Here is a 23,808-nt window from a genome sequence, read left to right as displayed (position 1 = left end):
CTCGAGCTACAATGATTGTTACCCTAATTCGAGCTTGGAGCAATGGTTTGATTGGAGCCGTGAGCCGCGGTATGGATACGGTGGTATCGTGTAGCTCTAGCTAGCTGCAGACACGACGCTCTTGTCAGCTCCGGAGCGAGAGCGACGCGCACGATCGAACAGTAGGGGCGGCGAGAGGGGGTCCCAGGGGATGGCTGCCTGCCACGCCGGACGCGGCCGGCATGTGGCCGCCACTAAATGCGGTGGAGCCGACGGCGGCGGTGGTTGGGGCGACGGATGGGACGACGGGCATCGGCGCGCGCGCGAACTTCCCGGGACGTGCAAATTAAACGTGCGAACCTTCCCTGGTTCTCCGTCTCCGGGACTGCTCGCCCGTCGATCTCCCCGTCTGCTAACGCGGGGCACCACGTACGTTTACCTTTGGAATGGCTCAAGTTCACGTTGTCATCAGCTCTTCCATCGCTGGACGCCTTCTTCACCTATCGCGCCGTGTGCGCACGTACGGGTACGTCGCGGCGGCGCGTTTCAGTCGCCGGAGATCGTGCGTGCACGAAGGGTTCTACGCTCGTCGTCACCGGGTAGCCAGGGTCCAAACGTTGGTGACAAAGAACGTTCTGTTGGCTATTAGCAGCATCGGAGACGACGGTGCTCCTCCCGTCCGTACGTCGGTGGACGACGAACAGATCGAACGAATGCATCATGCACAAGATAGGTCCTGTTCCTGTTCATGCCATGCGTCCGGTGACGATGAGCGATCTGGCCAAACATGTTGTTTTCTAACAGTAGCTAGATCGATTAGTATACTTGAGCAAAAATCTTGTTTGTTTTGTTGGACGTGCATAATAATTCGAGCATTTAGTTTTGGTGTGCGCTTTCAGTGTTTGTGACGTGCAATCTCTTCTCAGATGCGATCGAGATAGACGATGGATTAAAGATGGTCAAATGGGTCAATCGGGTCGGCTCGGCACAGGCCCATCTCGGCACGGCCCGATGGCCCATTTACTGTTACGGGCCGTGCCGTGCCGGCCCGCGTGCCGAGCCGTCGGCCCACGGCACGGCCCAACTGTCACCGTGCCGTGTCGGGCCGGCCCACGGCACGGTCGGCACGATGGGCCCGTTCGGCACGGTGGAGGCACGATAGGCCCGTTTGGCACGACGGGCCCGATCGGCACGGTGGAGGCACGACGGGCCAGGTCGGCACGTGAAGGCACGACGGGCCCGGCCGGCACGGGAAGGCACGACGGGCCCGGCAGGCACGGGAAGGCACGACGGGCCCGGCCGGCACGGTGGAGGCACGTTGGGCCCGTCAGCACTCAAAAAAATAGAAAAAAATCAAAAATAATAGCTAAAAAAATCCAAAAAACAATAAAAAATATGGAAAATAAATACATAACATCTTTATTGATTGGTTGCCTCGTTAAAAACCTTTCTACTAGAAGGAAAAAAGAGTACAACCAATGATTATGCTCCGAAAATTACATGGTTTCATTAGAAACCCCAGAATTTTGCTTGCAATTTTTCATATGCTTCCTCAAGTGTCCCGTTCCATGTGAAGATCTGGCACCTATTTCTATACTGCATATATTACACTTAGCAAATCTTACCTGTTCCCCGTTAATTTCTTTGAAGACCTTTTCAAAATGTTGCCACACTTGGAACCATTCACCTGAGTTCTCGGCGCCTTGATCCATGAATTGAAATATGGAATTAGTTTCTTGATGTGAAGTGAATACTGGATACTTGGCTAGCAAATAGGAAAAGAGAGATGGGTGGGCAGGGTGGAGTTTGAGATGGAGTAGATGGTATTTATAGGGATGAGATGAGAGGTAGGTGGGGGTGGGGCCGCGGGGGGTATTTTAAAAAAATAAACAAAAAACATGAATAAAAAAACTTAGAAATAATAGGGGCACATGATTAATTCTAAAAATGAGCTTTATTGATAGGTTGCCTCGTTAAAAACCTTTCTAGCAAAGGAAAAAAGAGTACAACATAGCTCAGAAAATTTAAAATTACACGTTCTCATCAGCATCTAGATACAAATTTTGGAATGATTCTTCAAGCTCAGTATTTTCTGCAGTGTGTTGCATTCGTGCTTCAGCTTGTTCCCAATCCTTTACTATGGTGAGTATTTCAACCATCTCACTTGACAGATTTGTTCTTCTCTCTTCGATTATCCTTCCTGTAAGACTGAAGGCAGCCTCAGAAGAAACTGTAGATACAGGAACCGTTAACAAATCTCGCGCTAACAGTGAAAGGACTGGATAATTTGTCTTGTGCTCATGCCACCATTGCAGTATGTTGAAGTTTTCTTGTTCGTGGCTGATAACGTCACTGTCGATGAAGGTAGTTAGCTCCCCTCCGGATGTTGGAATTCCGGTGCCCGTAGACGATCGTGACGAAGAGTCTGAACTTCTTGATGAAGAACCTGCACCAAATATTTTCCCCCATGTTGTCGTCTTCTTACTTGTTGTGGGTGCTAGTGGAGGTCGTTGCAGGCGAACTCCGCCATACTTTGTTTCATATTTACTATAAACTTCGAATAACTTAGAACGAACATTAGTATAATAATTAGAATAATCATGGCCAAGAGCATCACCTAGAATTGCGAGAACTCTACAGAAAGCTACAATTTTAGCTCTAGGATCTAAAATAAAGGCAAAAGCGTATAACAAAGGAATTTCTTTCCAATACTTTAAGAATTTAGATTTCATAGGAACTACACAATCTCTTAAAAGATTGTCATTTTCATAGTTGTTTAAATGAGTAGCAATTTCAACAATATTATGCACTACTAAACAAGATGTTGGATAATAAACTCCTGATAAACTCACAGTTGAATCATAAAAAAATTCAAGAAACTCCAGTATCCTTTCAGCAACATACCAATGTGCTTCCGTGAGTAAAGTTTGACCCCCATGCTGATGGTAATGTGTATGAATAAACACACCAAATGTGCTCTTATATGGTATAATATTTTTAAGCATCAAGAAAGTAGAGTTCCATCTCACCGGCATGTCCAAAGCAAACTTACGTGGACGCACACCCATTGCAACACAATACTGTTTATATGCTGCAATTCGTTGGTTAGAAGAGTTCAGAAAAGATATTGCAGTACGAAAATCTTCTAAGTATCGCGATAACCTCTTCAAACCGGATTTTACTATAAGATTGATAATATGACAAGCACAACGTTGATGTAACAAGAAAGATTCAGCATAAGTACTAAACAACGGAGTAAGAATATCCATTGCTCTAGAATTTGCACCGGCATTATCTAAAGTGATAGAAAATATTTTATTCGTGAGGCCAAAGTCTGCAACTACTTGAGATATTTTTTCAGCAATATTTTCACCGGTATGCGCGTTGTCAATCAAGCGAAAACCTATTATTCTCTTTTCTAATTCCCAATCATTATTAACAAAATGAGCAACCACACTAAGATAATCCTCTCTAGCCCTACCTGCCCATATGTCCGAGGTCAAAGCAACTGAAAATGTACATGTTTGCAACATTTCTTTAAGTTTGCTACGACACGTATTGTAGTATTTTACCATATCCCTACTAGTTGTCTGTCTAGAAACATGCGTGAACCTAGGATTATGGGCTTGCTTAATGTAATCTTCAAATGCAGCAGACTCACCGATATTGAGTGGTAGATCCGCTCTTGCAATGAAGCGACATAGCTCTTTTCGAGCATTAGCAGAGTCGTACTCCCAATGATAAACAGAGCCGTCGGGGTTGTACTGCAACACCGTCTGCTTCATAGCTGCTCCACTCTTTCGCTTGCAACTTATGGCGTGCCTCTTCAAGTGCCCCGTTCCACCCGAGGGCTTTGCAGATAATTCATTTTTACAAATATAACACTTAGCATACCTGACACTTACCCCATCTTCCTCTTTGTAGATCCTTTCAAAGTCTTGCCAAACTTCGGAAGTACCGGCTCTTGATCTTTTAGACCCGCTGCTTGCTAATGTGTGCGCAGTTGTAGAGCCTGACGATGGCACTCCTGCTGCATCACCTGGATTTGGATGTGAACCAACCGGAGGTTCACCGTCGGGTCCATCATCACCTGCAGCACTAGTATCAAAGGGGCCGTAGTCCCCTGTGAGTCCTTGGAGAAAAAAATCATGATCTATGGATGTATCATGATCACCGGCATCCATGATCAATGTCGAATGACACTACAAAAATTGCAAATATTCAAAGTTAGAAATAATCAAATAATAAAATAAGACTCAACAACGATGCAAAAAAATCACCAAGATTTCTTCAACTTCAAGATAGCAAATCAGCAGGATGACGATTTTGGAATTGCTCGGATTTTTTTGCAACAATTGAAACTAATTTTGCCAAATTATCGCTAATTCTCACGAACTTTGAGACAAGAATGAGAGGAGGAAACAAGAGAGAAAATGGTGTTGCTGGTGTGGAATGGAAGGGCAAGGTGCTCCTCTATTTATAGGTGAAAAATGGTGATTTTTGCAATTTTTTTCGAATTTTTTGGAGCTCAAACGGTCACAAAACGGCTATAAAATTCAAAAATATCGGGTTAACGGGTTAAACGGGCCGTTCCCGGCCCGTTTAACCCGTTAACCCGCGTGCCCCCGCTGGCCCATCGTGCCCCACGTGCCGGCCGGGCCGTGCCCCCCCGCGGTGGGCCGTGCCGTGCCGGGCCGGCCGTGCCGTGATGGGCCGGCCGTGCCGTGATGGGCTGCCGCGTGCCGTGCCGGCCCGGCCCGGCCGTGCCTCCTGGGCCAGCCGTGCCTGAGCCGGGCCGTGCCGGGCCGTGCCGTGCCCGTGCCGCCCGTGGGCCGGGCCGTGCCTGTGCCGGCCCGACTCGGCCGGGCCGTGCCGTGCCGCGCGCTCGGCCCAGGCACGGCCCGTGGCCTCGTGCCGTGCCGGCCCGGCCCATCTCGGCTCGGGTCGGGCCGTGCCTGGGCCGTGCCTACAGTTCCGTGCCTCGGGCCGGCCCAGTAAGCACGGCCCATTTGGCCATCTTTACGATGGATGACATTTGTGTCCTCGGGCGTGTCTCATTTTGGGTCTAACAGCTTTTCTTCAGGGGTGATATTTTTATTGTGAATGGATTTTCGTTCGCTTTAGCGTTTCAACGGTTTCACTTCACGGTTCTCGTCACGACAGGATTCTCAGAGTCATTCCTTTTAGGATGGGATTCTCTCTCATTTTCCTTTGCGATTCCCTTCGAAGGAAAGCTATTGGAGATAAGAGAAAATAAAATGAATAGAAATGGGAAAAGGAATTAGAAAGGGAACGAAATAAAGGGAATATGATTGAAGATGGTCTTGTAATTGGATGCAGTCCAGCAGATGGGCTCAGCTAGGCCGGAAGGAACTAATTTGGACCGTTGGATCTAAAATGAAGGGATGAGATCGAATAAGGACAAGCGGTGAAGTCACTTCAGTACTCGGCTCAACTTCAGTACTCGCTTTGTCAAAATGCAATGTTCGTTTGCATTGTGAATCTTATTGAAAGTTTTGAGCTGTATAGAATGCTAGTGCTCTTTACTCACCCCGTTCTGAATACACCCATGCAGTCAGAAGTACTCAATACTGCTGTGAAAGGTACCTTAACTGTACTAAAGGTTTGCTCAGCTGCGAAGGTTCAGAAACTTGTTTGTGATGTCCCTCAATGCTGCTGTTAATTTTAACCCGAATTGGCCTCAAGATAGACTCAAAGATGAGAGTCGCTGGTCTCTGGACAGACAAAGAGTTCTGCGAGGAGTATGGGGTTGGTAATGCTAGCTAGTACAGCAAGTTGCTAGAGTAATAAACATACATGTTTGTTCCATTTGTTAGTTCCATTGTGATTAGAAAGTCCTTTGCTAGAGATTTTTTTTGAGGTAGGACTAAATTAGTAAATTGGGACCTCCACTGCTTTCTGCTGGCAGGACTGGTCTTCTTTTGCCAAGATTACGGCTGAACAGACAGCTTTGAAATATGCAGATAAAAATAGACTGAATGTTGTTACACTTTGCCCACCTTTGGTTTTTGGCCCACTGTTGCAGCATACAGTGAATACCAGCAGCAAATTCCTCATCTATGTTATAAAAGGTTCCCGTGTTACTGCCTGTTATTTACATTCCTTCTCCTTTGTTACCAGGACTGCCGCTTCTCTTGAATTTTCTGTTTTGACTTGGGGCCTGTTTGGTAGAGCTCTCCAAAGCCCTGATTTTGTGGTGAGAGTGATTCTGTGGTGGGAGTGATTCTGTGGCTGAAAGTGATTCTCTAGTGATTCTCTAAAAAAAAATTAGCAGAGAAAATGATTCTCAATAGAATCAGAATCAGGAGAAGCTACTTTTTTCAGCTCCTCAGAATCAGCAGAATCAGAGAATCACTCCCACAGATTCCAGCCGGGGAGCTAAAGTCTGATTCTGCTGTTTGGCAGAGCTCCCCCTGATTCCAGCCGGGAATCAGCTCTGAAAGCTCTACCAAACGACCCCTTGGTTGTGCAGATGTGCTCCTTAACCACTAGTCAAGTTGTGTTTTTAATGCCAATTGCACTATCTATCCTTTGTGGACTACATTTATGTTGTTCAATACAAGGCGTTGAGATGAGATCACATTATAATAGGTCATGTTGTTAGGCGTAGTTGTTTCAAATTCAAACGATGAGAAGGTCCCTGTCTAATTATGCTGCTATGCTTTTTTTTAATGCTCTACAGTTGTTTAATTAGAACCTTCATCCACAAGCAGATTCTTCACAATCTATTGCATGTGATTCCACACTCGGTTCATCTATTGTTGACATTGCATGCTTAGAAATGAATACAAACGACAAACCCATGTATAGCAAATTCTATTCTATAATCATGGCATCTTAGAAGCATCTGGTCCACATTTTATTCTCAGATTCAGTGTGCAATTGAAGCTTTCAGATAATGAGTTGTGCCGTGCAAGAACTGATAGTTCTCTTGCCTTAGCCTCGCTGTCGCGCACAAGAGTACTGCTACTGGGTACAAGTTGTTTTGCTTGATTGTGCTATAGCTCCATTAGCTGGATTACAAGAGGTCCTGATGCGATAAGCAACAAGCTGTGGCATATAGTAGATGTCTGCAGTGCAATGTTATATGAACATCCGTGTCTATTTATTTTTGTCGAATGGGATACTTCGAATTCGAGTCGGATTCTGAGTTGTATTTCATGTGTTTAAATTCTTTTTACCGAATCGGACACTCAAATCTGAATCGAATTCCAACACTCATATCCGTGTATCCAGATAACACTACCGTAATGTGGCTGATGCTTTACTTCTGCTGTACGACAACAAAGGGTCATCTGGGAGATACATTTGCTCACCGAATCACATTTACACAAAGGGTTTGGTGGACTTGTTGAAGAAGATGAACCCAAAGTACAATTATGTAAATAAGTACGTTTCGTCATGTCTATACTGCTATAACTTGGAGAGCTAGAGTGCACATTTCTTCTGTACATGATCTGAACTACTCTTTTGCTTTACTACAACTTGTACTTCGAAGAGGAGGTCTTCTCAAAAAAAAAAAAACTACTCTTTTGCTTTTGCGGCACCCGTGATGTTGATCACAAAGCATCGATAACATGTCAGAAGCTGATGGACCTGGGCTGGGAACCAAGGAAACTGGAGGAGACGCTCTCAGATAGCGTCGAGTACTTAAAACCGGAGGGAGGATGTCTTTCAGCTGAATCTGTGGATTCATGCTGCGTTTGTATTTTCATTCTGCTCGCTCGCTGCTTCTGCTTCATCGTCTAGTCGCTTTGGAAATCTTGCTGGTCAGTACCTGTTTCGTAATGTGCTTTGGAATCATGGCGACAACTGCTACCGCCCCTGTGAAAAGAACACCGTCACGAACCTGGGAGATTCAGATGATTCGTGGCCTTGAAAAGCAATAATGAAAAGGGGGAAGTGCATATGTAGCGTAGGCCGCAGTGGTTCCGTCCGAAGGAAAAATTTTGTACGTTGATAGGCACGTATGGTTTATCATAACGGTTCATTTATATTAAGATTCCTACTTAAAAAATAAATAAAAATTTTATAAAATAGATGAGAGAATTAACTGATATATAAATATCAGATAAGATAAATAGACAAACAAGATTAAACATATGTGCACAGATCGACGTAGAGTTGTGTTTCCGGGTTCCACTGCCCCTGTGCTAGTTAATGGTGGATGCTCTCTCTCTCTCATGTGATTCAAAAGAGCGCCCATTCGAAGCAGCTGGATGGACAAGACCCGGAGAATCTGCGACTCTGCGTCTGTTGAAGGCTGACGTGCTCGACCACGACACCACAACAGCCGCTGTTGCAGGCAAGTGTTGCTGCTTGCACACGCAGGCTGCGGCGCTGCAGCTTCACATGTGCACCGAGAATTTCAGCCAAGTCCCAAGCGCCTCGACGGAAGTACAACCCCGCGGGCGCAAGGCGAGTGCAGGCCGCAGCACGAGACCGGTGCATGGCCTCACGCCGGGGACATCATTTCGCGCTCGGCGACACCACCTCGACGACCCGGTTCCCGTCCGAAGCGATTCGTCCCGAAACGGGAAGCGAGCGGACCCTTCGTTGTCCGTGGTGCTAGTGTCGCATCTTCCGGGCAGGGACAGGCGGAGTAGGGGACCTCACCGGCCGGGACAAGGTCGGTCGGGCCACGGGCATGGGCATGGGCATGGGCGCATGGCCGTTGCCGTCTCGTGCCGCAGTTCAGCAAGAGAACTTTTATGGTGCATAACAATTAATATGCACCATTTAATTTTTCGATCGGACGGTTAAGATCAGTCTAACAATATTTCTTATCGTCTCTTGTATTATGATATTATCTATAAGTATCATAAGAATATTATTGAAAATAGAATAAATGGTAAACTTATAAATAATTAAATTTAAATAGAACAAAGTAGTAATCATAATTTTGAATCTTTTACAGATTCATATCGATTGATTCGTTATGCGCTAGGTTCTTCATCGCTTCACCCGTCCGATGCCAACTATCGTTCTCTCCTAGTCCGCTCCGCCGATGTCCTCTCCCTGCTGGCTCCGCCTCCCTCTTCTCTTACTGCTCCCTGCTCGGCGTCTAGACCCCCAAGACTGGTGCCCACGGAGCTGTCCCCACGCCCAAGGCGCGCTCTCTACGGCTTCACGGGGCTAAGGGGGCGCTTTGTAGCCCGAAGACTAGATGGATCAGGCGCGGTGACCCTGGGTAACCGCACTCGACATAGCCTTGTCGAGCGTCCACCAGGCGTGCAACGACGAGGTGGTGTCGTTCAAGGAGTACTTTCGGCCGCTGCTCAACGCAGTCGCTGCGGCCCGGGACGATGAGATGTTCCCGTGGAAGCTCATCGTGGCAGTGTTCCTGGTCCCCAACTAGCCGCATGTATATGGGGCTTGTGTGTATATATTTTCAAAACTAACCTGATTCGATTCCTTAAAAAAGCCAAAAAAATTGAAGCACAATATAATTTATGCAAGAATCGAACCCCACTTCGTAAGTCATAGATTCAAGGCTCATTTCGACAAAACTAGATGCTTGTATTTGGCTAGGCTTGGATGCTTGCTATATTTTGGATAAGTATTTGCGACTAAAGCTTGCTTAGATTTATTTTATCCAAGAAATGAGGGAGAAAAAATAGCAAAAGACAAAGAATTGAACATGGGAACTTGGTTTCATAAACTCGGCCCTTTTCCACTGGACTGACTACGTATTTGCGACTAAAGCTTGCTTAGATTTATTTTATCCATTTTAAAATATTTGCGAATTTGACTTTATTGTTACAGCTTTTGACCAATAATAATTGTCAAAATATTGAAGTCATGTGCAACGCAAACATTGACAAACTTGTACAGTTCGCAAATATTTTAAAATGGATTGTAAATGGCTTGCAACCTCAACATGAGAGGATCAGTAAAACTGTACAAGTTTTTTTTGGTGAAACCGAGTACAAGAACTTCACCATGACCAACTTGCTAGTCGGCCATCTCTGAATCAAAATAAGGGACATTCATACAGAGATTGAAATGCACAACTGTGTCTGCCATTTTGCTTTCACTATGGCAAGACTGACATCGGTGGCAAGCATGTCTCAGGTAGGGTACTTTCAACAATGCAAGTCAAGATATCTGGTTTGGCAATAGGCGCTGAACCAATTGCTACAACAAGACACAAGCCTAATAGCTACGACATTCAGACCAAACAGTACATAGGAGAAAGGGAGAGATAATCAAAAGTGTTGTGCTATGCATGAGAGCATCATGCTCTGTTCGATGATCCTTCTTTTACCGCGATCCTAACACATGCGCATGTCGTGCGAAATCCGGGGAAGATCGAGAACAACATACAAGAAACTTTGATAGATTGTTTCACTTCACGATTCAGCTACAACCGATCTCATCATGTGAGCACTAGGAATTCCGCACTGCCCTCGTCCACGCGGAGCTCCGAGACGGCGATGGCTACAATGATGCCCATGGTCACGAGAGCAATGGCGGTGAACCATCCAACTCTGCCCTTCACCCACTTCCCTTCTTTCCGCTTTCTCGCATGTTCACCAGCGATGCCGCCCGCCACCGGAAAGAGCGAGGACGCAGCGGCGGTGGTGGAGCACGAGGAGCTCGTCAAGCATCTGTAGTAAAGGACAGCGCACCAGCAGTGGCACAAACACGATGAGGAGGTCACTTGTGGGCACATCTGTCATGGAGGAGTACCCGGCTGCCACGGAGCAGACGCTGAACGCGTCTTCTTCGTGGGGACCCATTGGGGTCTTGCCTTGTTCCACCGTGGCGGCGCCGTCGCTATCGGAAATGCCGGCCTGCTGGAGCGAGTAGACGAGCAGCCTGGGCGAGCAGCGAAGGAGATCGTAAAGGTCGCCCGAAGCGGCAGCGGTGACGACGGAGGAAGGCGTCCTGGTGGTCGAGCGACTGCGGCGGTGGCGGGAAGGCGAGACGGGAGCAAGATTTACAATATCTTTGGAACTCGAAAACCGGTCTCCGATAGTAACCGAAAATTCATGGTTATTGTGAAAACCATTCAAAAATTGTTGAGAATTTATTCAAAATTCACTCGATCAAATTTGAAAATCGAAGAAAAAATCGACCGAATCGACATTCGGTAACCGGTTGAATTGCACTGATAACCAAGCGAATTCACTGATTTATTGACTGTTTTTCCTACATTTTTCATATTTATCATATTCCTCGGTAACAGTTCAATTTTCCCGATATATCAAACGATTTTCTCGAATTTAAGTGGAGTTGAAAAAAAAACCCAAAAAAGGCTCAAACTTGTAAAATAAATAACTAACTCATCTAAGCTTCAAATCAAGTGAAACAATTTTTGTTGATTTTCTTGTAATATGATCTACATGATAAAAATATTTATAATTATAAAAAAGTTGAATATTTTCTGTGAGAAAATGTATTTGCTAAACCTAATTAATGCATAGTTAACTCTTTACTAATCCAAAAATCATGAAACTAATTTTTTTAGTCTTCTTACATGATCCTATTTCTTTTAAAAATACATGAAGTCATGAAATAATTATTGTAACATGCAGGATTGTATAAATTTGTTGCAACTAGATTAATTCATAACTAACTCATCACACCTTCAAAATTAGTAAAACTATTTTTATTAGTTTATTTATACTATGCTTTATGTAGGAAAAATAATGGTAGACGTGATAAAGTTAATTACAGTGATGTTTCTTAATATATTCACTTTATGCTTGTGAACTTTGTAAAAATTATGGAGAAATTAATAAATCTCTAAATGAAGTGAAACTAATTTTAAAGATCCTCTTAATATATACCCTACACAAGAAAAATATGTGTTTGCATTTTAAGCTTTTTCTTAACCTGAGTTAATAAATGAGATGCACGTTTCAACTTTTTTTTCTTTTTTTTCTTAAACTTCCTCCATGTAAAATATGATGCAAACGATATTATTTTTTAAATTTTTTTCACGGAAGGTCTTATAATTGTCTCTAAATTTTTTAATTTTTTTTTAATTTTTAATTTTTGAATTTAAATTCGAAAACCGTTCGTATTATAAAATCGGTGCAGACCGATGAGCTCGATAATCGCGATAATCGCTCAATAACCGTCGCATTTTTGAACCCTAGACGGGAGACAACGAGGAGGTGGAGCGTGGTGACGACGGGGAAGGCGAGGTCCAGGATTGCGACAAGGCCCGAGGCACAGAACACCATGATGAGGGCCACGAGCTGGAGCTTGATAACGCGGAGCGACCCCATCACGCCGCCCAGCATCATCGTTGTTGACTACCTGTAGCATCTAGACCCCTAGGTAAATGGTAAGTGTTTCGGTAATTAATTACAACTGTATTATTATGACTAATGCGTATGTTTTGAAGGGAATCAAATTTTTTAGTTCACAATGATTGAATGGGTTTTCTTGGTCCCTCATGGAATTCTATTGGTCGATCAAAGGACATTCGCGTCAAGATTAATGATCTTCTAGTTCTAAGTGTCACAAGGTGTTGAATGATACTTAGAGTAGACATATGTCTCTTTTCATCTTTTTCATCGTACTAAGTGTTGTAACTAGGACATAGTTGAGTTTAGACATAGTTGAATGCACACTTGCGAAAATCTAGCACTAGGTAGCTCATAGAAGCCTATAGATGAGAAGTTGAGAAGTTAGAACTCAAAGTCGATTGAATTGGACGAGTTCCAGAAAATTTGTTCTCACCAGATTATCCGGTGTGAGAATGTTTAAACTCATCGGACTATTTTTCCTCTCTGTGAAGGTTTCAAATGACCTCACTGGATTATCTAGTGATTGAAGGAATTTTGCATCGGAGCATTTAACAGAAGAGTCATTCTTCAGAGAAATTTGAAGTTACATGCACCGGATTATTCGGTGATTAGAAGGACGCATACACTGGACTATTTAATAGAAGGACTATTTTTCGGAGAAAATCTGAGTTGAACTGACCGGATTATCCGGTGACATAAAGGAGTTATCACCGGACTATTTAACAGTGACTTAACATTTTTGGAGGAAATGAATTATAAGTCACCGGATTGTCCAGTGATACTATATGAAGGAACATCAGAGTATTTTGCAACGACTACTAACAGATGACAGACAACATGTGAGAAATAGTAGTCTCACCGGGTTGTTCGGTGCTGACAGAGACGTGTGCATTGGACCATCCGGTGTTCACAGAAAATGTGAGTGGTTGGGTAACGGCTAGATTTGGACCTCTAGCCTATATATACCTTCTCACTTGACTTCATTCGTCTCTCTTGCAACCCAGAAGCATTCATACACAATTGGTATCATTTAGAAGAAAGGGAGAGCACTTGAGGTGATTTGCAAGTTCTCAATTGAAGATTAAGGACTTCATTAGTGCTTCAAGAGTAGCGAGTGTGCATCTAGTTATTGTTTAGGATTGATAAGTATCAAGTGAACCAGTTAGCTTGTTACTCTTGGTGGTTGGCAATACCTAGCCGGTCGTGGAGATTGGAGGTGTTCTCGGTGAGCTCTTGGAGGTCTTGTGAGAGCCCCGGGAAGCTCGTGTACTTGGATTGATGCCCGCCAATTCGGAGATGAAGAAGTGGCAATCAATAGTGAGTACTTGAGTCTTGGTGACTCAAGGGGGAGCGACATCCTTGTGTGGATGCTCCAACGAGGATTAGTGGAGAGTGTCAACTCTACGATACTTTGGAAAAAAACTCGGTGTCCCCTTTCCCTACTCTTGTTACATTCTGCATTTTGCTTCTAGCATTTTCTTCATGCAAGTTTCAATTCCGCACTTTACTTATGTTATATATGCTTGCATGTTTGTACTTACCATTCTAGCTTGCTAAGTTGTCTAGTTACTTTTATTCATTCTAGGCTAAGATTGCTCTTTGTTCTAGAATTCGGTAGTTGATTTAAGTTTTTATTAGTGCGCTATTCACCCCCCTCTAGGGCCTTTAGATCCTTTCACTACCGCTCTGACCTGTGGTTCGGTCAGATCGCAGTGCCACCGCCAGCGAGATCCCCAACATGGCAGCCCTCGTCATGCCTGAATGATTGAGGTCGCGACGGCATGACGGACGGCGAGGGGGGGCGCTGGCGCCTACTGCGAAGCTCGTAGATAGACGTCGCGACGAACTAGCGCCGGTGAGGGTTGCTCATCGGCGCACGCAGAGGTGACGAGCGCAGGTGACGGCTGCTCGTGACAAACTAGACTGGGTACGACGAAACAGTTAGATCTGCACAGGATCTCAAACATTGATGAAAGGAATGTAGACATAAGGGTAATTAGTCGTAACTTTACAAATAATAAGATTATTACTAAAATACCCCTATTAAATAAATGTTTGAATTACAACAATATACTCTCCTCTACCAGTATTATTTTTCTATTGTAAAGGATCTCTCAGCCAAACCTTTACCAACATTGCTAAGAGTTCGTTAACACTTGCTAATTCATAGGTAAGTCTTACTCTGGTTAATGGTTTATTACCTTAACTTAGGGTGCCTTTGGCGCAAGAAACTTTACAGATTCTGCCTAGAGTCAGTGTAATCTCTGCTAAACTGTGTTTTTGAAAGTGATTTGAATATGAAACAGTAGAATTTTTTTCTTTTTTATATTACGAGAGATAAAAAATGGTTTTTTAAATTACTTTTTATTTACCACTATTATTCTTTCTCGAGAATCAGAATCTGCCTAACTAGATAAATGATTATACAAAGTGCCTGTGATTCACGTGGAAACGTTTCTTCGCAGAAACTGATTAACTGAACCGAAACTTTTATAGAAGAATCCGGAACTGTAACAAACACGATCCGGGTGGAGAAAGCTGTTGACTTGCTGCAGTCTTGCAGGCGAAGATTGAGCCGGCGTAGGCAGCGACAGGGCAACCGGAGATGGCGTCGCCGCCGCCGCGCGTGTGCGTGACCGGAGGCGGCGGATTCGTCGGCTCGTGGCTCGTCAATCTGCTCCTCTCCCGCGGCTACGCCGTCCACGCCACCGTCCGCGACCCAAGTATCTCGTGCCTTCTCCCTTTTCATGTCGCACTCGCACAGCTGCTGTCTTCTTGATTCGATCTGCGTCTCCTTGTTCATCAAGCGTGTGTGATTGCTTTTTCTTTCAGGCAATCCGAAGAACGCCTTCCTGAAGCAGCTGGACAGGGCCTCGGAGAACCTGCGCCTCTTCAAGGCCGACGTCCTCGACTACGACTCGCTGACGGCCGCCTTCGCGGGGTGCGAGGGGGTCTTCCACCCGGCCTCTCCGGTGCCCGGATACAAGATGGATGATCCTGAGGAAAGCATCTTTTGCTAAATGCAGTCGACAATCCCTTGTGCTGTAACTGACCTTTTGCTGAACGCCACCGTGCAGAAAGAGGTGTTGGCTCCTACTGTCAGGGGCACTACAAATGTGCTCGAGGCTTGTTCAGCAGCGAATGTTCAGAAAGTCATCGTGGTCTCGTCCGTTGCTGCTTCTTGTTTTGATCCAAACTGGCCTGAAGAGAGACTCAAGGACGAGAGTTGCTGGTCAGACAAACAGATCTGCAAGGAAACTGAGGTCAGAGATACTGATCCTCAAATTAGCAGTTGATTGGTATGGCAATTGCCAAAGCAATAGATCAACATCCATCAGAAAACGCATGCTAAGTTGCTAACACATGAATCTGCATCTGAAATTCATTACATAAACAGGTCCAACCTTTTTTGAAGGAATAGACAGGTCCAATTAACCTTGTTTCCATTTGTTAAACATGAACATTATCCTCTGCATTAGTGAGTACTTGCTATAAATTGTTAGCATGTTGTAACTAGGCCCATGATTTGTGGATGTAATCGCGCCTGTGCGGTTGGCTTGCATGCCACCCCGGCCGCCTATATGTACTCCTGTAACACATATGGAATACAATCAATCATTCCCACAATTCATTCTTTCATGGTATCGATCGCGGTTACGATCCGCTACTCTTCCGCAACCCTAGCCAGTCGCCGATCCGATCGCTACTCTCGTCGCTGACGCTGTCGCCGGGTGTATTGCTGATCTCCTCGCCTGCGCAACCTCCTGCTGCCGATCCGATCGCCGGCCCCGTCGTTGCAACGCCACCGGGTGCCGACGCAGGTCCGATCGCCAGCCACGCCGCCCGACCGTCCATCGCCTCGCGCGACGAGTCGCGCGGTTCGCCCGACCTCGCGACACTCGCGCGGTTCGCCCCGGTTCGCCCGACCTCGCGACGACGCCTCGCCCGACCTCGCGGGCGCTCGCGCGGTTCGCGGACGCCACGCCCGACCTCGCGACTCACGAGGTCACGCCTCTGACGCCTCCGTGCGGTCCGTCGTGTGTGACCCGCGATGGCGGCCGATGACGACGCCGCCGCGGCTGCTGCCGCCGCCAAGGCCGCTGAAGCCGAAGCCCGTGCCGAGGAGGCTCGTCGGGCTGAGGACGCACGCCGCGCTGAGGAAGCTCGCCTCCGCGCTGCCGCCCTGGATGAATACGAGCGCACCCACGAGGCCCTCTGGGCGCAGGCCACCGCCGTCGTCAACGTCAAGGCCCTCATCCCCGTCGTCCTCGATCAGGCCGCGAACACCTACACCAAGTGGCGCGGCATGTTCCTCACCGTCCTCGGCAAGTATGCCCTAACCCGCCACGTGCTCGAGGATGAAGCCTTCCCCTCGCGCCCGGCATGGGTACAGGCGGACTGCTGCGTTCTGACGTGGATCTACGGCACCGTCTCCAGCAACCTACAACAGTCACTCATGATGCGGCAGGGTCCCGCTCGCGGGGCCTGGTGCTATCTCGAGGACGAGTTCCTCGGCCAGAAGGAGTCCCGTGCTCTCCTTCTCGAGACGCAGTTCCGGAACTTTCGCCAGGAGTCCCTGAGCATCACCGACTACTGTCGTCGTCTTGAGTCGATGGCGGCCTCCCTTGCTGAGTTCGGCGACCCCATCGGCGATCGCCAGATGGTGCTCACGCTCCTTCGCGGCCTCAGCGGCAAGTTCCGCCACATGGTGTCCATCCTCAAGATGCACAGGCCGTTCCCGACGTTCCCGGAGGCCCGGACACACCTACTGCTGGAGGAGATGGAGCTCGACGCTCACCCACCATCCCCGTCGTCCGCCCTTGTTGCTGCAACGCCACGTCCAGCAGCACATGGCGCACCAGTGCCTCCACGCCCGGGGGCACCTCCTGCTGCACGTCCTCCTGCGCCCGCCAGTGGCCAGCGTACTGGCCGCCGTCGCGGTCGTGGCGGACGCGGCGGTCCCTCGGCACCTACTGGGCCGCCGGCAACTCCTGGCGGCGCTCCACCAGGCGGACCCGGTGCTGCTCCCCCCGGTGTGCACCCATCCTTCGCGTACCCGTGGGCTGGCACCGTGCGGATGTGGCCCTACGATCAGTCTGGGCGTCCTCCACCGCCTCCCCCTGCGTTCACTGCGGTGCCGTAGTATGGCGGGTTTGGCGGCCCTCCCAGCGCCTACAGTGGCGCCTACGGTGCTCCACCCCCTCCATACGGCGCGTACTACGGGGGAGTTGCACCACCAGTGTTCCAGGCGCCCGCCCCGGCGTATCAGGCGGCGCCCTGGAACCCCACTCACGGCGGGTCATGGCATCAGGACTCCCTGGCGCACTCCTTCAACACCATGACACTGAACCCGCCCGCCTCGACTTCTGAGTGGTATGCCGATTCCGGTGCTGGATCACACATGACCTCGGATGCTGGTAAACTCTCCACCGTTTCCCTGCCCTCTTCATCTACTCCTTCATCTATCATTGTGGGAAATGGTGCTTTGCTTCCTGTCACAGCCACTGGATCACATATTTTTTCGTTACCACATCGTAATCTTGTTCTTAACAATGTTTTAGTGTCTCCCAACATTATTAAGAATTTGATTTCCATTTGTCGTTTTACCACCGACAATAACTGTTCCATCGAGTTTGATCCTTTTGGCCTTTCTGTGAAGGATTTGCAAACCAGGAACGTGATCGCCAGGTGCAATAGCTCCGGTGACCTCTACCCGTTCTATGCACCTTCCACCAGCACCTCCGCGTTCCTCGCTGCACCCACCTCCCTTTGGCATCGCCGTCTCGGTCACCTTGGGCGTGAAGCTTTGTCCAAACTTATTAGTTCCAGTGTCATTTCATGTAATAAAGATGATATCAATCATATCTGTCATGCGTGCCAACTTGGTCGCCATGCACATTTGCCTTTCAGTTCATCTAGCTCTCGAGCTATTCATAATTTTGATTTAATACACTGTGATTTATGGACATCTCCAATTGTTAGTGTGTCGGGATACAAATATTATCTGGTTATTCTTGATGATTGCTCCCACTACATTTGGACTTTTCCGCTCCGCCTCAAATCCGAGACATTTTCCACTATTTCTAATTTTTTCGCTTATGTTCGCACGCAGTTTGGCACCACCATCAAGAGCGTCCAGTGCGACAACGGCCGTGAATTCGACAATTCTCCGGCCCGCACGTTCTTTCTCTCCCACGGTGTTGCACTCCGCATGTCGTGTCCATATACTTCTCAACAAAATGGGAAAGCAGAACGTTCTCTTCGCACCCTCAATAACATTTTGCGCTCCCTTTTGTTTCAGGCAAGTCTCCCTCCGGCTTATTGGGTTGAGGGCCTTCACACTGCGACATACCTTGTGAATCGCCTCCCCACTAAAATCCTTGCCTCCTCCACACCATACAGCGCCCTTTTTTCCACCTAACCCTCCTATGACCACCTCAAAGTTTTTGGGTGCGCTTGTTATCCTAACATGTCTTCCACAGCGCCTCACAAACTTGCCCCTTGCTCCTCCTTATGCGTTTTCCTCGGCTACTCCTCGGAACACAAAGGCTATCGGTGTCTCGAGCTTCAGTCAAATCGCATTCTTATTTCTAGACATGTCGTTTTTGATGAATCTTTTTTCCCTTTCTCCGACATGTCTACCACGCCCATGGCACCCTCCGCCCTGGACTTTCTCATCGATGATCATGATCTTACTGCTTCAGTTCCTGGAGCTCGTTTTGTGCGTGCAGGTACCACAGCTTCCTCGGCGGCACACCCCGTGCCCGAGGCCACTCTTGCGCCGTCGAGCCTTGGTGCAGGGCCGTGGTCGCCTGGGTCCAGCTCTACTGCCCATGGCGCCACTGCCATGCCACCGTCCGCGTCGTCCGGTGCCGCTGCCCCTGTGCACCCCACACAGGTCGCTGCCAGTGGCACCACGCCGACCACGAGTGCTGCCGGTCCTGCTGCCCCTGCTGCTCGCGCACAGGTTGCTGCCAGCGGTACCGGCCGCACAGCTACTACCCGACCGATCGTCGTCCCTCCGGTCACCAATGCGCATCCAATGCGCACGCGCGGCAAAGCCGGCATTGCTCAGCCCGTGGATCGCCTCAACCTCCACGCTGTGCCTATGTCGCCACTGCCTCGCTCCGTTCGTGATGCACTGTCAGACCCCAATTGGCGATCCGCTATGCAGGCTGAGTATGACGCTCTGATTGCTAATGACACCTGGAGTTTATTACCACGGCCTCCTGGAGTCAATCTGGTAACTGGCAAGTGGATTTTTCGACACAAATTGCTCGCCGATGGGTCTCTTGATCGCTACAAGGCTCGCTGGGTCCTCCGAGGTTTTACCCAGCGCCCCGGTGTGGATTATGATGAGACTTTTAGTCCGGTTGTCAAGCCTGCGACAGTTCGCGTTGTTCTCTCTCTGGCTCTCTCTCAGGACTAGCCCATTCATCAGCTAGATGTGAAGAATGCATTCTTACATGGCACCCTCACCGAGACCGTGTACTGCGTACAACCCTCTGGTTTTGTGAATTCCTCTCGTCCGGATCTTGTCTGTCGGCTCAACAAATCTCTATATGGCTTGAAGCAGGCTCCTCGTGCTTGGCATCACAGGTTCGCCTCCCATCTTTTTTTCCTTGGATTTGTTGAAACCAAGTCAGATAGTTCGCTGTTCATCTATCGCCGAGGGTCAGACACTGCCTATTTGTTGCTGTATGTGGATGACATTGTTCTCACTGCCTCCTCTGCTGAGTTTCTCAAGCATGTTATTGGGGCTCTCCAGCGTGAGTTTGCTATGACGGACATGGGCCAGCTTCATCATTTTTTGGGCATTTCTGTGACACGCTCTGCCAATGGTCTGTTTCTCTCTCAACGGCAGTACACTCAGGATATTTTGGAGCGCGCCGGGATGAGTGCGTGCAAGCCGTGCAGCACGCCTGTTGATCTCCACTCCAAATTATCTGCAGATGGATCTCCTGTTGATGACGCTACTCAGTACCGCAGCCTAGCAGGTGCTCTACAGTATTTGACTTTCACCCGTCCGGATATTTCCTTTGCTGTTCAGCAGATTTGCCTCTATATGCATGATCCTCGGGAGCCCCACCTCGCGGCTCTCAAGCGCATCTTGCGCTACCTGCAGGGCACTATGTCCCTTGGACTGACTATGCGCCGGTCTTCCCCCACGGAGCTCGTTGTCTACACGGATGCCGACTGGGCTGGATGTCCCGACACTCGCCGGTCGACCTCTGGCTACGCAGTGTTCCTCGGAGACAACCTGGTGTCATGGTCCTCCAAGCGTCAGCACACGGTTTCCCGGTCCAGCGCCGAGGCCGAATACCGTGCTGTGGCGAACGGTGTTGCTGAAGCTACTTGGTTACGTCAGTTACCCCTTGAGCTTCGCCACCCACCTCGCCGTGCCACCCTGGTCTATTGTGACAACGTCAGTGCTGTATATCTCTCCAGTAATCCAGTGCAGCATCAGCGGACGAAGCATGTTGGGATCGATCTCCATTTTGTTCGAGAGAAGGTCGCCCTTGGTCACGTTCGAGTTCTTCATGTTCCTACGACATCACAGTACGCCGACGTCTTCACCAAGGGTCTCCCCACCTCGTTGTTCCAGGAGTTTCGGTCCAGCCTGACCGTTAGCGATGCTCCCGATTAGACTGCGGGGGAGTGTTAGCATGTTGTAACTAGGCCCATGATTTGTGGATGTAATCGCGCCTGTGCGGTTGGCTTGCATGCCACCCCGGCCGCCTATATGTACTCCTGTAACACATATGGAATACAATCAATCATTCCCACAATTCATTCTTTCATAAATGACTGCTGGGAAGGAGCACTAACTTGAGGACATTTACTTGTTGCGTTGGCAGAACTGGTATTCTCTTGCCAAGACTGAAGCAGAAGAGATAGCCCTGGAATACGGAAAGAGAAACGGATTGCATGTTGTTATAATTTGCCCTGGTCTGGTTTTTGGCCCACTGTTGCAGCATGTGGCAGTCAATACCAGCAGCAAAGTTCTTCTATACATCATAAAAGGTTCACTCCTTAGTCCTTACTGAATTTTATATAGCATGCCTTCTATCTATCACCAGGATACTATTGGACATTGCACAGTTCATTAATCTGAAAAAATTCGGTAGCTGGTTTCCTTTGTTATAGTTACTCTACCACCCACCTTTATAGGTCAACAAAGTTCAGAAAAAGAACAATTTTTTGCATGTTTACTCCACTCTAATTCCATCAGTTTGATTGCAGGAGGCCCTGACACAATGAACAACAAATTCTGGCCCTTAGTTGATGTTCGCGACGTTGTCGATGCTATGCTCCTAGCATACGAGAAGGCAGAATCATCTGGGAGATACATCTGCTCGTTGGACCAAATGGACCTAAAGGATTTGGTAGTTCTGATGAAGAGCATGTACCCTAACTACAACTACGTAGACAAGTAAGTGCCTTCGTATGAGTGTCATGCTAGAGCTTTTCATTTTTGAAAGAAACGGCAGGAGTTCTGCCAGGGATAGGAAAAAGTCATGGTAGAGACTTAGCTGTGAACACTTGTTTCTTGTACTTGTTTTTTTACACATGGTTTGGATTACTGCAGAATGATCGATGTGGATTACAAGGCCAAAATGACATCAGATAAACTGAAGAACCTGGGGTGGAGACCGAGAAAGCTGGAGGAGACGCTCGCGGATAGCGTTCAGTATTTCGAAAAGGCTGGACTTCTTCAGGATGCAGATGGGGAGCCTTGCCGACTCCCCTATTTTTACCGCGTGACAGCCGAGGAATGAACGGGATACTGAACACACTGCAGCCGAGGAATGAATTTGGATCGACTATAGATCGAGTGAGGAGTACGTACTGTTGGAGGAATGAATTGAGAGTCAGGAGTATATATATATCCTGGTTCAGATATTCTGTATCTATTAAACAGACTGTAGCAATAAAATTCGGGACATAAAATTCCAAGTTATGTACTATTCAAATTATGAATTTTTACAATATCTTTTCACCAGCCTTCTAATATTCAAATTATGAATTTTTACAGCATCTTTTCACTAGCCTTCTAATTATTTACGTACTGTTTACCACTATTTATCCACTCATGTCGCTTTCAGCTTAATTTTATTTGACAAATTTCGCTTTCAATTAGTGTAAATTTTGATTAAATTATTCTTAATTAAAAATGTGTGGATACTATTTATAGTTACTATTCACTAAATACTATGCAGGATCTTTGCAGGTTGGTTGGTTAAACTAATAATGTAGCCGGTTGCATAATAATCGTAAAAATCTTATTCGATATTTAATCATTCTTATCGTTAGTTTATTTTGGAAGTAGCAAAGCTTTATCTGGATATCCCTATTTATAAATATATGTGATAAATTTTTATCATCACTCCAGACAGTTTCACCCAAAGAGAATACTTCGTTACGAACATATAGTTTTCCTTATCCTATTATGATCATACCAGATGTAAGGATTACTTTAGAACTATCAAAAATATTTCTTCTATAAGGTACATAGCATAAAAACTGATTTTATATAGTCAAACTAGAAGATCAAGAGATTTTCAAAGATAACACTATTTTATTTCCATAAGCATAGCTTACAAATGGTTTTTCCTTTCAGAAACCCTCAATACTTACACACACCAAGGATTATCTTACAATAGCAGTAACACAAATCCTTCCTTTAATATAACTATTTTACAAGGTGAACTTAATACAATGAGTGAGAGAGTGAGTGCTACAGATACTCTCGCACTTCTTTGGATGATGCTCGATGGCTGGTGGCCGGTGTTTGGTGGTGTCCTCTCTTCTGCTGCCTGAAGCCTCTTTTTATAGCCGCGCGAGGAGCTCCTTTCCTCTATTTAATTTGGTCTAGATACTTAGTTAGTAGCTTGAAATCTTAAGGTTCTACCGATGGAACATGAAGCCACGTGAAGCCGTCTGCTGGTTGTCTTCATGCGCATGGAATCTCTTTTTTCTTGAATTGTTGGTGTCTTCTTTTGATGACGGAGCGCACACTTTGGCTATTAGAGAGCATGTGAGTATGCAGTCTTTCTTGCATGCAGTCTTCTGAGCGTGTGAGTATACGGGTTTTCTTCTGTATGGGTCTTCCACGCCTAAATTATTGATAGTACCTTATCAATATCATATACCTTCGAAGGATAATATTCCCGATATCTTATCTTTCAACGGATATGTCTCCATATATAGTTTCTCTTTTTAAGATTTGACCTAATTATAGTCTTTTTAAGTATATTCTTTATTTTGGATTTTGCCCATGTCCGACAACATTCATAGTTTCTTCATTTGAGAATGGAATTTCAAATTTTTCATCATATACGTTCTTCATTTCTTCAAACTTATCACTCATTTCTTTTCGTAATTCTTTTAGAATTTCTTCCTTCATTTCTATCTTTCATTGCGGTAATATTGATTCAAATTTTTCTTCAACTTTACAATCTACATATGAACCATCCAAAGGATCCACATATTTTATTAGGCATTCTTTATATGTGAGCTTTTTTGAAGACTCTTCTTCCTTGAT

General features: G+C 46.7%; 2 protein-coding genes and 2 pseudogenes across 2 annotated transcripts; 3 read left to right on the top strand and 1 right to left on the bottom strand.

Annotated features, from left to right (window-relative positions):
• Window positions 1-1,701: 1,701 nt before the first annotated feature.
• On the bottom strand, window positions 1,702-4,324 carry LOC133896712 (uncharacterized). Its single transcript, XM_062337312.1, has 3 exons — window positions 4,260-4,324; window positions 3,641-4,181; window positions 1,702-2,425 (listed from the first exon to the last, which is right to left on the bottom strand). Exons 2-3 carry the CDS (start codon window positions 4,161-4,163, stop codon window positions 2,010-2,012), a joined length of 939 nt encoding a protein of 312 aa, XP_062193296.1. The 5' UTR covers window positions 4,164-4,181; window positions 4,260-4,324; the 3' UTR covers window positions 1,702-2,009.
• A 1,224-nt stretch (window positions 4,325-5,548) lies between these two features.
• LOC133897018 (cinnamoyl-CoA reductase 2-like) lies at window positions 5,549-7,749 on the top strand (annotated as a pseudogene).
• A 6,988-nt stretch (window positions 7,750-14,737) lies between these two features.
• LOC133897180 (cinnamoyl-CoA reductase 1-like) lies at window positions 14,738-22,253 on the top strand. Its single transcript, XM_062337804.1, has 6 exons — window positions 14,738-14,986; window positions 15,096-15,265; window positions 15,341-15,526; window positions 21,122-21,287; window positions 21,507-21,696; window positions 21,853-22,253. Exons 1-6 carry the CDS (start codon window positions 14,869-14,871, stop codon window positions 22,040-22,042), a joined length of 1,020 nt encoding a protein of 339 aa, XP_062193788.1. The 5' UTR covers window positions 14,738-14,868; the 3' UTR covers window positions 22,043-22,253.
• Window positions 15,535-18,684, top strand: LOC133897179 (uncharacterized; annotated as a pseudogene).
• Window positions 22,254-23,808: the final 1,555 nt, after the last annotated feature.

This window comes from Phragmites australis, chromosome 17 (assembly GCF_958298935.1).
Source record: "Phragmites australis chromosome 17, lpPhrAust1.1, whole genome shotgun sequence".
Lineage (NCBI taxonomy): Eukaryota > Viridiplantae > Streptophyta > Magnoliopsida > Poales > Poaceae > Phragmites > Phragmites australis.
This window is presented reverse-complemented; position numbering and strand designations above follow the sequence as displayed.

Bases quoted from the DNA above. Each gene is read 5' to 3' on its own strand.
- LOC133896712 (XM_062337312.1), bottom strand. From the start codon at position 4,163: ATGGATGCCGGTGATCATGATACATCCATAGATCATGATTTTTTTCTC. The intron at 2,426-3,640 runs GTGAGTCTGCTG...TATTTGGTGCAG, and splicing joins GGATCTACCACTCAATATCG to GTTCTTCATCAAGAAGTTCA.
- LOC133897180 (XM_062337804.1), top strand. From the start codon at position 14,869: ATGGCGTCGCCGCCGCCGCGCGTGTGCGTGACCGGAGGCGGCGGATTC. The intron at 15,527-21,121 runs GTCAGAGATACT...TTGCGTTGGCAG, and splicing joins AGATCTGCAAGGAAACTGAG to AACTGGTATTCTCTTGCCAA. The intron at 21,288-21,506 runs GTTCACTCCTTA...GTTTGATTGCAG, and splicing joins TCTTCTATACATCATAAAAG to GAGGCCCTGACACAATGAAC.